The following is a 14,423-nucleotide window of genomic DNA, read 5'->3' on the forward strand; positions in this document are numbered from 1 at the left end:
GCTAAAGAACTGCTAGTTGAATGTCTCAGAGCGTCTTATTTTTTTGGAAAGGAAATGTCACTTTGTGTTAATGAATCTCATAAGTCAAAAACAAGTTAGAAATTTCCCTTGCAGCTGGCTTTCCTCAGAAAGATGATCAACCGTGCCAATTTTTTCCAAATGGACTAGTCATGCCCTGGCAACATTTCTCAAGTGGGGACTTATTTCTGTTGCAGTCTCTTTCACTTGCTCTTGCTTCCTCAGGTGTGTGTGTCAGTGTGTGTGTGTGTGTGGGATATCCCACTGCAAGCTATTTTTATAAACTTACAATATGTTATGAAACATCCTGGCTTAATCAGTATCATAGTTTCCTTGCAAGGTTAATTTGGAGGGGAAATAGCTGGCTAACCTTTAATATTGTTTTCAGATCCCTGGCCTTCAGCACCAAGTCCTGTGGATGGAAGAGTTGGCGGTAGATGTTCAGTGGTGGTAGTTTTTGCTGTTGTGGTAGTTGTGCTCTCAGTGGTGGTGGGTGATGTAGTAGGAGTTGTGGTGGTTGTTGGAGGTGTCTCTACAATCTTCTCCTCTCGAATGATGTGAGATTCTGTGATATCTCCCTCGGTTTTGGAATCTTCTCTCTTTTCTCCTCGTATAGTCAGCCGACCAATATTTTCTATAAGTAATGAAATGTTGATGTGAATATATTTAATGGTTTTAAACTACAGTTAATCACCACAGAAAAGTTATACGTTCAGTCATAAACCTGTATCAGTACAGCTTTATTTATCGCAAATCTACATGCATTAACCTGAGGAAAAATTTGGTCCAAACATGGCAGCTTGGGAGTAGGGGCCAGTTCACATGGGTTTCATGACAGGAGCTGAAGCCAAACGCATTTCTGCTCAGTTGCAGAAAAGCGTTTAACATTTACCAGCACAGATCCACCACATGCAACAGTCACTGGAAACTACATGCAGTGCCAGATAAATGTAGATCCACAGCTATATTCATGCGATTGCCAGCAAACAGCGATTAATGCTTTAAGATGAACGCTCCCATTCATTTCAATGTGGGCGTTCATCGATCCCAGCACTAAACCATGTTCACGAATGCTCGTGCAAACTGGCCCTAAGAGTTATAGTACACTAGACACAGCAAACATATTTAACACAGATGAATGGCCCCTACTGTGACATACGTCTATCAACATTTAACCCCTTGGCGGTACGCAGTTTCTGAGGCTGCGTCCGCCAGGAGGTTTTTTGCCCCCCCCCCCCCCCCCCAAATTTTTTTAAATGCTTGAGCTAGCTAAGCGTATGTTAAACATTGCTCCGGATCCCCCCATGCCCGCCGATCGCCTCTGGCTATACATACCTCGCCACGATCGTACGAAAAGCGCAGTTTCCCGATCGGCTTCCGGCGTTGCTATGGCGACGATTGGAGATAATCATGACGACATCCCGATCACCATCATCGCGAAGACTGGAGCCGATTGGGCGGATGCACCGGCGTGGGAACGCTGGGGGGTACGTATAGAGGAAGCTATTGCCTGTGATCGCCAGGGACCGGAGCAACTTTGAGCATACGCTTAGATAGCGAACCGCTAGCTAAAGCGTATGCCACCATTTAAAAAAAGTCCTGGGGCCATGTGATCATCCGCGGCGGCTACCCCGTGTGTAGCACGGGGTTACTGCTAAGGAGGTTAAAGGAAAACTGAACTGAGAGGAATATGGAGGCTGCCATATTTATTTCTTTTTAAACAATGTAAATAGCCTGGCTATCCTGCTGATCCTCTGCCTCTAATACTTTTAATCACGGACCCTGAACAATCATGCAGATCAGATGTTTGACTGCATTTGCCGCATGCTTGTTGAACGATCAGCAAGACTGCCATGAAACTGGTATTGTTTAAAAGGAAATAAATATAACAGCCTCCATATCCCTCTCAGGTCAGTTATCCTTTAAGATTGATGGCTGGGTTAAGGTAGAAAAACCCAAAACTTAAAGAGGAACTCCAGTGAAAATAATGTAATAAAAAAAGTGCTTCATTTTTACAATAATTATGTATAAATTATTTAGTCAGTGTTTGCTCATTGTAAAATCTTTCCTCTCCCCGATTTACATTCTGACATGTATTACATGGTGACATTGTTACTGTGGGCAGGTTATGTAGCTGCTCCTAGCTGTTTTGGCTGTTAGAGACAGCTGTAAACAGCTAATTCCTGTCTGTGAACATTGTTACATTGTGGCAGTTTGCCCAGAGTACGGCGGTACTCAGAGCTTCTTGTGGGAGGGGTTTCACCACAATATCAGTCATACAGCGCCCCCTGATGGTCTGTTTGTGAAATGCAATAGATTTGTCATGTAAAAGGGGGTATCAGCTACTGATTGGGATAAAGTTAAATTCTTGGTCAGAGTTTCTCTTTAATGGGAAAACCATACTCCCAATCTAAAAGACGAAGACTGGGGGCGGAGGTCAGAGGTGCTTGGCTGATTTACAGACCTGTTTGTATATGCTGCCTCTATATTGCCTGAAGAACTGGGGTCAATCCTGCAAAAGCGTTGTATAAATAAACTGCTTTATTGATATTACATCATTTTATCTTGTGTCTGCTTAGAGGAGGTAAGTCCACCACTGCCTTCTCTATTTTTAAATTTTTTAGATACTTTTATTCTTTTGGCACCTCTGTATACCTATAACAATCACAAACATGAGCAGTTTATTTTAGCACAAATAAACTTCATGTAGTTTATTTATGGCTAGTTAGGTTTCCTTTGATTGGTGTAAATGTTGTTTCTTAACTACTGTCTATGGTGGTTAGGTCCACTTTAAAATAAAATGTAATAGTGCTGAATGAATATTTTCTGTGACTGTCTAATGTAACGTCAGGAAAAAATGACTATGCCCATTCTCCAGGGAAGTCTTGTCAGCGTCACTACGGAAACCGCTGTACACAATACATGTAATAACCAGCAGGGACCCTTAGTAATAGAATTCCACAACACAATCAAAATTGCTTTTGATCTTCTTGCACTTAGAGCTATGTTGGAGTGGGGAAATTTACCAGTCATTTCTTCAACACTGAGCTTTGGCAAAATTTGATAATGTAAAGTACAAATTTTGAATGGTGACATACGATATTATTATTGATTTATAAACCGCCAACATATTCCGTGGCAGCATGTAGTCATGTAACTAACATGTCGGATGGAAACAGGCTATAAGAAGGAGTACAACGGCCAACAGGTGAGTGAACATTTTGCTGCCAACACTCTGCATTGGCCCAGGGGAGCACATTTTTGATGGGGGAGACTTGAATTTTTTTTCAGTCGTTCCTAAATCTACCGCCGTTACTAGACCTTGCCCTAATGCACAAGCTTTTTTCATACGGAATAATCGAAGATTCCAAACAATTTTGGGCAGAAAGCGATCAAAATTATAACCACACAGAAATGTTGTGGTATCGTTTTCCGGTAGATTCATAATCATATCGTAATTATAAAATCTGCCAGAAAAAATCGACAACTGTATGGGCACTTAAAGAGGAACTTTACTGAAAAACACGGCCGGTTTAAGCAGCACAGGGGCCCTGGAACAAAAGGTAATTTGGAGGCCCCCTCCCCAGCAAAGTCAGCCCATGAGGCCCCCGAGCTGGCTGCCTCAAAATCCTCAGTGATGTCACAGTTTTCTTGTTAGTAGGACAGCAACTTACTTGCTGGCTGCAAGCACCCCAATCCCGCTGCAAAACTATCAAGCGGCTTAGGACCTGTAGTTTTAAATTAGCTCATGTAATTTTAAAATTGCCCAATTTAGTTTGCAGCATAAACCTCTCTGCACTCACGTGCACCAGGGGAAGTTCAGTGCGTGTGCACACTCCGGTGGCAGCAACAGTAATTAGCGAGCCACCCTTAGCACATCTGTAATGAGCGCGGACCTCGAATGCCATTCCCACCCCCTTAATGCCATCATTGGAAGAGGGTCCCCATCTGATTGGGTGTGCTTTACAAAGGGGCGTGACATCATTGGGGGATGCCAGAAGGCTGCTAAAGATGCATGAGGAGGCCGGGCTAAAACAGTAATAGGGCATTGTGCTGATATGCAGTGTAGTGCTGGGGGCCAGGCAGTGGTTGAGGGCCTTGGGGCAATTGCCCATTTTCCCTTTGCCTCAATGGTGGATACACTCTGATGAGTGGGCCTGGCTTAAACCTGACACTAGAATCGAGCGCTCCCTATCAGCACAACTTCCTGGCGGAAGAATCTTTGCCTTACAGTCAAGCTGGACGCCGCTCCCCGCTGCGAACACGCGGCTGGGTAGAGCAGGTGCACACTAAAACCAACCACTGATCTTGGAGACCTAGTAAGCAGGACGGCTGAGCATAGGACTGGTGAGATTCTGGCTTATGAGAGTATACTCTGAAGGCTGAACTGGGATTTTATTGCAAGTCTATTTAAAAGCAAACTGTGTTGAGCTGTGTACAGAACCTGGCTACCTATGTCCCTCCCATACTGAGCAATATCGTAATGGTACCGGTACCAGTGTGATTGGGACGTGAGTGGATGCTGGGGTATGTGTGTGGAGTGCTCTGCAGGTTTTTGTTCATTTTAATTGTTTTTAGGGGCGATTATGCCTAAATTGTGCACATAATATTTTGATACAATAAAGTTTTGATACCGTGGTATCCCCTGGGCCATTGCACTTTGTATTTGTTCACAGGTTTCTATCTATTTATGTGATGGCCCCTAGATACTAGTGTGGAACTATGATGCAGTGGGTGAGATAGACAGGCTTTGTTTTGGAGGCTCTGCCGAAATACAGTAGTAAGGGGATAAAATAAATCAATATATTGCAAAGTGAAAAGTAAAAAAATAGAAGATCTAGAAAAGATTGGTATTTGTAATTTGTTTATGTTGTTTGATCAACAATGAGCCTGCACATAATCATTTTTACTACTGGAAGACAAGTAAAAAACTAGACACCAACTGCCTATTATCTATAACCACACCGACAAACAATGTGATAGGCTAAAAGGTTGTTTTTTTTATAGATATACACATGCACAGAGGGAGATACTGGTTGCTTGACTGTTGGAAACCACCATTATTTCCCACAATGCAACAAGGTTCATAGACAATACACCACAATATCAGCCATACAGATCCCGTTGATGATCTACTTGAGAAAAGGTAAAGATTTCTCATGGGAAAGGGGGTATCAGCTACTGATTGGGATACAGTTCAATCCTTAGTAAAAGTTCCTCTGGAAATTAGTCTACATACCAATAGGAAACGAGTAGCCCCTGATCTTGTTGTATGTCTATGGTAGCAAAATATCATGCTCAAGGCAGCAAAGTATGAACACCTCATCTGATTGCTGTTATTGCCCTTAATATATGCTTGTTGTTAAAGATGTCTGGGCCCCCCTCCTCCTCAGTCATAGCAGTGTATGTTCAGCTGAGCAATACGGTTATAGTCCTGAAGAAATCAGCAGAGTTTCTTGCCTCAAGGCAATCAGATCATGTCTGAGAGTTGAACCGCCTTTCTGTGTTCCTAGGCAGTTTATATTGACATCTAGAAGAATTCAGCGATTGTGACAGAGATCTGCAGACAGGCCTAATGTGACAGCTTTGGTTCAGGATGCTTCTTTCTCATAGTGTTTGCCTGTCAAAGACTGAGCCAAGGGATTAACACACTTAAGGTATTTTAAATAGCCATTTGCATTACTTGTAAAAATATTTACTTTCATGAACCAGCTAATTCCACATACTGTATGTAACTAACACTTCACAGTCTGAGCCAAATGTAAACAAGCACACTTGACATCTGAGGGGGGTTTGCTGCTTCCTTGAATTGGATGCTGCAATAGCCCTGATAGTTACTCCGGCTGGTGGAATTCCACAGGGATAACAGAGAATTAACCCTATAGAATTATCACTGACACAAAACAGTTTCTACAATGAGATCCTTGGCTCAGCATCATTTATATCCTGTATTTAAACATTATCATCATAAGACCCAGTAGTTTTCAACATAGTGGTAAGTACCATTCAATCCACAAGCAATCCAGACACCACACAGGAATTATACAGCAGTACTAATGGGTCCAAACATTAAGTTTAGGAATACACTAAGCAGAAATGCTAGCGTTGCGGCAAATACCGCTACTAGCGCTTTTACCGGTAAGGAAAGTCTATGGGCCCCATGTAAAAATGCATGTATGTGTGTTCTACATTGGCTATCATTCATAAAGCGTTCCCGCATGCGGAAATGCTAAAAACAGCCGACTTTACCGAGCACTGAGCAAAATGTGTATTCATAAAGGCTGTTTCCGCATGCGGAGCTGACTTTTCCAAGCAGAGTGATAAATCACCGCATTCTGTGGTGAGTCTATGCTGAAATGTAACAAAATGTAAATTCATAAAAAGTAACGCAAGCGGTATGCGGACGGGGATTATCGCTCCCCTGGATGTAGCGATAGGCATGCGGAGTACATGTAAGTGAATGGGACAGACCTCCCAAGCAGCAGCAGAGAGAACACCGCATTGAGGGACTCGGCCAGCTTCTCCTGTTTCCGCATGCCTACCGACAGCCTACCGCTAGCCTACAGCGGGATATCTCTGCACTCCTATCGCAACTAGAAACTTTTTTATGAATGACCACCCAGAAGGCTGAAATACCGACAGCGGTGTTTCCCCGCACGGATTTACTTTACCGACAGCTGTTTTAAGAATGATAGCCATTGTGTATTTTTAAAAACGCACAACTTGCTGCATATTTTTCAAAAATGCATGTAAAATGCACAGAATGTATCTCAATGGATCAGAGAATGCATTTTTACATGAGTTTTTTATGCTACTGTATTTTACTTATTTGATTAGGGAAAATAGTGAAAACCACAAAAGTAAAACAAACAAAAACTCATTAAAAGCATAAAGGCGAAACACAATTGCAAACACAAACTTTTCCCCTGTGCTGCTTGTTTCTGCTGTATTTATCATATGAACATGTATTGGTGATGTCTCCAACCACACATCAACTATGAATGTATTTGTACGTGTAGTGCTAGTTGTCCTGGTTGTACAGTGTGTTGAACTGCTCATGTATCTATGCTCCCCATGATTTGTTCTGTTCTATGTACACTGCTACATAGACATGTTGGCACTATATAAATAAAAAATAATATCAATAAAATGATCAACACTTTTTTCAAGGGGTCACATCGTTTTATAATTGCCACTACTATCTTTAGTAATCAGCAATAAAGTAAGAGTTGTCATATTTCTAAAATGTTGATAAGCATAAATAACTCTTTATAAGCTTCCCAATATTGCTGCTGACTTCATCAGACCCCAGTAGAGATGAGGGTTTTTCCTAGCAACACTTTTGGCAGTAAACACCATTTCAAATGTAGCCACATAGCAAAGAATAGTATTTTTTTTTTTCATTCAAATAGCCAGTCACCAAACGCAGTCCAGGGCTTCTTTCCTGTGAACTGAGGAATGGTAGTCGTCACTTTGGGGTGATTACAGTGAGAAACAGTACTGATCACTGGCATTGAAAAAAATCAGACCACCCCTTTATAACTATTGTGATATTCAAGTAGGATAATACTCCCAAAACCAAAATTTTAGTAACTACTCTTAAGGTGCGTACACACGCCGGACTGGAGGCAACGACGTGTCCGTCGTTACCTCCCGCTGGGTGGGCGTGCCAACGACAGTCCGGCGTGTGTACGCACTGTCGGCGGACTGATACGGCTGTTTCTGAGCGATCCGCCCGGTGGATCGCTCAGAAACAGCCGTATCAGTCCGCCGACAGTGCGTACACACGCCGGACTGTCGTTGGCACGCCCACCCAGCGGGAGGTAACAACGGACCCGTCGTTGCCTCCAGTCCGGCGTGTGTACGCACCTTTAGGTACATAAAAGAACATTTGAAAGCATTCCCAGTGAGTAAAAACCTTTATCTTCACTGCAGAGAGCAGTAAAGCCTTGCTTATGTCTAGCTCATCAGCAAATGTAATCATTGTCCGCCAGGAGACACTCTCTGCCTAGGTCTTCTGTTCCCTCCTTCCTCACTCTGCTGAATAGACAGATCGCCCTGACAACAGCGGAGTCACTTCAGCAGAAAAGGAGCAGGGCAGAGGGAATACACAGCAGAGAGTGTTTCCTGGTCGGCATGATAACATTTTCAGAAATGAATGAGGAAGTTGGCGACCTGTGATCAGTAATTGCTTTATAAACAGCTGCATAAGAGAGCGCAAGCAACATTCAGTTAATTTTGTTGATGGGATTCATACTCAGTATTTTAGAGCTGCAGGGAAAAATAACTATCATTTTACCATCATGCTGTCCATCTCACCCCTATAACTATAAATTGTTTGAATGAATTTTCAATAAGAATTCATTGTCAGGTACATACTGGTACAAAACATCACATGTGCGGTTCATAAGGCCACTGAGTCTAATAAGTAAACAGGCTACTGAAAAGCTTCCAGTAAATAGTGAGCTGGGCAGCAGTCTCCTGCAAGCTTCTCCACCAGCCTGGAATGCGCTGATAGATATAACCAGATGCTTATAAATTGTCTGCTGACAATCTGTACTAAAGATAATTGTTTTAGACCACATGTTACAGAAACAGAAATAATACACACCTAATGCTACGTACATAACGTACCTTCTGACAATCAGCCCTGTGACCAGCCTGACCGCCTTGTCATTTGGTACAGAACAAATATGTAAATTGCAGAGAAATTCCTACCGTGTGATTATGCAATGAGCTTACAGGAATCCAGACGCTGTCATCAGCCTGATACCGGTATGCTACATCCTAATAGAGAAGCTAGTCTCTTAAAGCAGCAGGGACAGCCATACTATCCCAGGAAAAAAATACTATTGTACTGTCCACTAATTACAGTATTGTACTGTCCACGTTTTTATTTCAGTGAATTTTATATAGTAAATAAAGAGAATTCTGTTCCTGGCATTTGCCATCTTAATTACCTCTGACTGAAGCCCATCCTGATGTAATTTCCTACATTACTTTTTTTCCCTCCTAGAAACTGCACTGTCATGGCTAGCTTGCTTTGTAAACACATGTGAGCACAGCATAGATTAGATTTCAGCAGCTCACTGAACTGCCCTCAGCCAATCAGTGAGGAGCAGCAATGTGGGAGGGATTATGACAAGCTTCCTTCTCATCCGCAATGGCCAGGTTGACTGAGATAAGATTTATTACAGCACAAACATTTCTAAATAGATTAGCTTGCAATGCAGGGTAAGGTTGCAGGCTGCATAATAAACACAGGGCAGTGGGTAAATGGAATTTGATTTTGTGGCTGACAATCCCTCTTTAAAGACTCAGTTCTCCAAAAACTGGCATATCACTTTCTAGTAGTTAATAAAAGGCCATCTCAGCCAGCGCTATCTCATGTCTCGCAGGGACTTCAATAATCAAAGTCTGTGTGTTTCAGTTCTCATACTTCATACTGTGTTTGTATTGGTGAAGATTCATTTCCATCTGCCTCCAGTGACCAAAGCTCTTTGATACCAGGAAATCGGTAACACTGTGTAATCTTGGGAGTGAAGAAAATAGGGGGGTCCCCAAATGTTTTGGGTCAAGGGCCGGGTCAACATACTTCAGACTGCTGGGGGGCCGGAGTATACATAAAATGATGTAAAAGTCTTTCGAGGCCAGACAGTGAAGCATACCCAGGTGACAACCTGCAGTCCAATTGGACAGCAATGTCACCTGATGTAAAATTTGATTGGAAACCAGCAAATTGCTGCTTTCTGTCTTCCATGTGGATGGGTGGTGCCAGCACTGCTATTCTATATGTAGCTGACCGCATCTATAATTAATCTATTTTCTGTGTGGGGGGGCCGGTAAAAAAGCCTCAGGGGGGGGGAGCATTTGGCCCACAGGCTTTAGTTTGAGGACCACTGAAATAGACTTTTTGACACCTTTTGTTGTGTTAAAATGGATATGCTGCTTCTATCAGGCATCCTTTTGTATTTACAGATAATCTTATTCTCCTTGCAACAGCAATGCAAATAATCTACTTCACCTGTCTCTCATTCACATAGCTGACTGGACCAGCTGGTTAGAGAACATATCTGAAACTTTTGTAGCTAAAAAGTTTTGAAAGATAAACATTTAAAAAAAAATGACAAATGTCATTCCTATGTAATAAATATTAGCAATATGCACGCATCCAAGTGAAGCAGATCAAAATGGGGTTAGTATACTGATACAATGGTACTTTTTCCTCACAACATGACAGGAGTCAGGGGATATAAGCTTGTGAGCTACTTCAAAAATTACAAACTGAAAATGATCTACCAGGTAGAAGCTACCTACATATGCAATCCACAACTGCGGCACATGCACAGCGGCAGTTCATCAGTAATTCCCACAATCCACCAGTCAGTTAAATGTATATCATAGAGTCCTCCTCAGTAAACCAAATAGAACAGTGCTTGATCATTACCATGCCTACAGTATCATGCTCACTGTCGGGCAAAATTGTAATCAGCAGTTGCACACAATCCTTCTAAATGTATGGCTCCCCACCCTGCAACATCATAATCCTCTATACTGCTGTGTAAAACAGGACAGCATTTCACACTAAGCTCTTCCAAGTCAAAGAGTGTCCAAAAGTCTTGAGCAGGGCTGTGGAGTCGATACAAAAATCCACTGACTCCGACTCCTCAGTTTAGGATTCCACCGACTCCTCGACTCCGACTCCTCTAATTTGTATATTACAATCTTGTTGATTGAAAGTATGTAACATGAAATTTCTCTTAACTGCCAACGCTTAGGAATTTTAAAAGACAACTGAAGTGAGAAGGCTATGTAGACTGCCATATTTAACCGGTTCAGCACCGCAGTGCCGAAAATCTCATGCATCCGAGCAACGATCACCTCCCATTCATTTGCCATTAACTTTATTGCTACTTATCACAATGAATTGATCTATATCTTGTTTTTTCCGCCACTAATTAGGCTTTCTTTGGGTAGTACATTTTGCTAAGAATTTTTTTTTTGTAAATCCATTTTAACAGGAAGATTAAGAAAGAAATGAAAAAAATTCATTATTTCTCAGTTTTTGGCCATTATAGTTTGAAATTAATATACGCTACCGTAATTAAAACTCATGTATTTTATTTGCATATCTGTCCCGGTTATTACACCATTTAAACGATGTCCCTATCACAATTTATGGTGCAGATATTTCATTTAGAAATAAAGGTGCATTTTTTCAATTTGCGTCCATCACTATTTATAAGCTTATAATTTTAAATAAGATAATAAAATACTCTCTTGACATGCATATTTAAAAAGTTCAGACCCTTGGGTTGTTTTTGTTTTGTTTTTTATTGTATTTCTTTTAATAAAAAATGTATGTGGGTAATTTTTGGTGTGGGAGGGAAACTGCTTATTTTAAATGTAAAATAATATAATTGTTTAATTAAAAATGTATGTGGGTGCAGTTTACTACTTGGCCACAAGATGGGCACAGTGAAAAAAGTCCTGGATGCGAACGATCTCGCTTCCAGGAACTAAAAAGCAGAGGAGACGTTTCCTGGGGGCAGAAATACTGCGCTCCCTGGATAGAAAGCGTCGGTATTTCTGTGGGGAAGTTAGATCGGTGAATGGGAATTATATTCCCATTCACTGATCGGGGGGCTAGCGGCGGGCGGCGGGAGTGCGTGCGGGAGCGCGCCCGATTGCGCGCACCATGCGGCAGGAGCAGCAGTGCCTATCTGGACGAGGAAGCTCGTCCAGATAGGCCGAACTGGTTATTCCTTTTAGTCATAGACTAAAACTAGTACTTGGTAAGAGTACTTGTAAAAGGTACAGACCGGAACAAAGAGCATCTATCAGGCCCTAGGCAATGTAACTGTGGGTACATGTAAGAATGATGTGCAGGTACTCTGCACTGGAATAAGGAGATTCTTCCTCTATTACACATTCTTCATGCACAATCTGAACATGGATCAGGCCCTATGCCATGTAACTGTGGGTACATGTAAGAGTGATGTGCAGGAGAATGAGGCGATTCTCCCTCTATTACACATTCTTCATGGACAATCTGAACCAGGTTTATGGGTGATAGACAACACCTCTGTGTTCAATGTGCACAACATTCTCAGTGGATTCCCTGCAGCTCTGTGGGGAGTGCATATGTAGAGTATAGTACTACTGTGTAACAAAGTAAACCTTAGACAGATGAAATTAAAGTTTTATACATACCTGGGGCTTCCTCCAGCGCTCTTCGGGCTAATCAGTCCCTCACTGTCCTCCTCCGCCACCTGGATCTTCTACTATGAGTCCAGGTACTTGAGCCAGTCTGGCGTAGTGTGCATGCACACCCTCCGCCGCTGGGAGTGTACTACACCTGTGCAGCACTATTGCACAGGTGCAGAATGCTCCTGGCTGTAGGAGCGGCACGTGGCCAGACTGCGCTGACTGGCTGAATTACCGGGACTCATAACAGAAGATCCAGGTGGTGGAGGAGGACTGCGAGGGACTGATTGGCCTGAAGGGGCTGGAGGAAGCCCCAGGTATGTATAAAACTTTTTTCTTTTCATTCGTCTCAGGTACCCTTTAATTCGTAGTCACCAAACCAAATTTTAACAACATATCAAATTATTTGATTTCATGAGCAAAGAGAGTGCATACATTTGCATAAATCAGCATCAACGCAGAATTATTTCCATTTCATTGACCATCTCTATTAGTGACACAGCTACACATCAGGCTTTATTCTTACAGCATAGATGTTATTTAGTATATACAGTATAAGATATTCCTGTGTACACATCATATATACTGTACAGTCACAATCAGATATGTATATCTCACTTTAAACATATGGGGACTGCTTTATTGAAGCAGCACAAGTAACTAATTTTGATTGATTTATTTCATTTTTGTGGATTAAGCACAGCTATTACGGTGTATATAAATTATTTATGATGACTATTATCTGAGAAATAGAACATTTTATCATATTTTCTATTTTAATTACAGTTTAAATTCATTAGGAGTCGGAGTCAGTGCATTTTTTCCCGACTTCGACTCCAGGCACCCAAAATTCCTCCGACTCCGACTCCATGACTCCGACTCCACAGCCCTGGTTTTGAGACTGTCAAAAATATTAGTTTTCACAAAGTTTGCTACTAAACTGCTTTTAGATCTTTGTTTCAGTTGTTTATGTGATGTACTGAAATATAATTATAAGCACTTCATACGTTTCAAAGGCTTTTATTGACAATTACATGAGATTTATGCAAAGACTCAGTATTTGCAGTGTTGGCCTTTCTTTTTCAGGACCTCTGCAATTCGACTGGGCATGCTCTCAATCAATGTCTGGGCTAAATCCTGACTGATAGCAACCCATTTTTTCATAATCACTTCTTTGAATTTCTCAGAATTAGTTGGTTTTTGTTTGTCCACCCGCCTCTTGAGGAATGACCACAAGTTTCCAATGGGATTAAGATCTGGGGAGTTTCCAGGCCATGGACCCAAAATTTCAACGTTTTGGTCCCCGAGCCCCTTAGTTATCACTTTTGCCTTATGACACAGTGCTCCATCATGCTGGAAAATGCATTGTTGTTGGATTGTTGGAAGAAGTTGCTGTTGGAGGGTGTTTTGGTACCATTCTTTATTCATGGCTGTGTTTTTTGGCAAAACTGTGAGTGAGCCCACTCTCTTGGATGAGAAGCAACCCCACACATGAATGGTCTCAGGATGCTTTACTGTTGGCATGACACAGGATTGATGGTAGCACTCACCTTTTCTTTTCCTGACAAGCCTTTTTCCAGATGCCCCAATCAATCAGAAAGGGGCTTCATCTGAGAATATGACTTTGCCCTAGTCCTCTGCAGTCCATTCACCATACTTTCTGCAGAAGATCAATCTGTCCCTGATGGTTTTTTGAGAGAGAAGTAGCTTCTTTGCTGCCCTTCTTGACACCAGGCCATCTTCCAAAAGTCTTCGCTTCACTGTGCTGCTGGGGGTGTCTGATCGCTGCCGGCTGTTTGTGATCTGCGGGGGGGGGCTCTTCAAAGCCCCCCTCTGCAGCGTTTTCTTCCCCTTACCTCCTTCTCCCTCCATGGGCTGCGCAGGACGGATATCCGTCCTGCGCATTGAAGGATAGGCTTCAGCCTATCATATACCAGCGATCCCCGGCCAATCAGAGGCCGGGGATCGCCGATCTACGTCACGGCGCTGCTGCGCAGCAGCGCCGTGTGATGTAAACAGCGGGGATTTGTTCCCCGCCTGTTTACAGTTCACTGGCGAGCCGCGGTCGGCGGCTCTACTGCTGTTCATGGAGACAGCCTCCGTGAACTGGCATGGAAAGGCCGTTTCCATGCTATACCACTAACGACCCGCCGACGCCTATCGGCGTTAGGCGGTCGTTAAGTGGATAATGACAGCAA

The 14,423-nt window shown here is 42.5% G+C and overlaps 1 protein-coding gene across 1 annotated transcript in view; it reads right to left on the reverse strand.

Moving 5' to 3' along the window:
• Window positions 1-14,423, reverse strand: part of OLFML2A (olfactomedin like 2A) — a 189,606-nt gene that overhangs the window by 18,750 nt on the left and 156,433 nt on the right. The window contains exon 6 of the mRNA XM_068248127.1: window positions 389-652. Within this exon, the coding sequence (XP_068104228.1) occupies window positions 389-652 (264 nt within the window). The remainder of the gene's footprint in view (window positions 1-388; window positions 653-14,423) is intronic.

Source organism: Hyperolius riggenbachi, chromosome 8, assembly GCF_040937935.1.
Source record: "Hyperolius riggenbachi isolate aHypRig1 chromosome 8, aHypRig1.pri, whole genome shotgun sequence".
NCBI lineage: Eukaryota > Metazoa > Chordata > Amphibia > Anura > Hyperoliidae > Hyperolius > Hyperolius riggenbachi.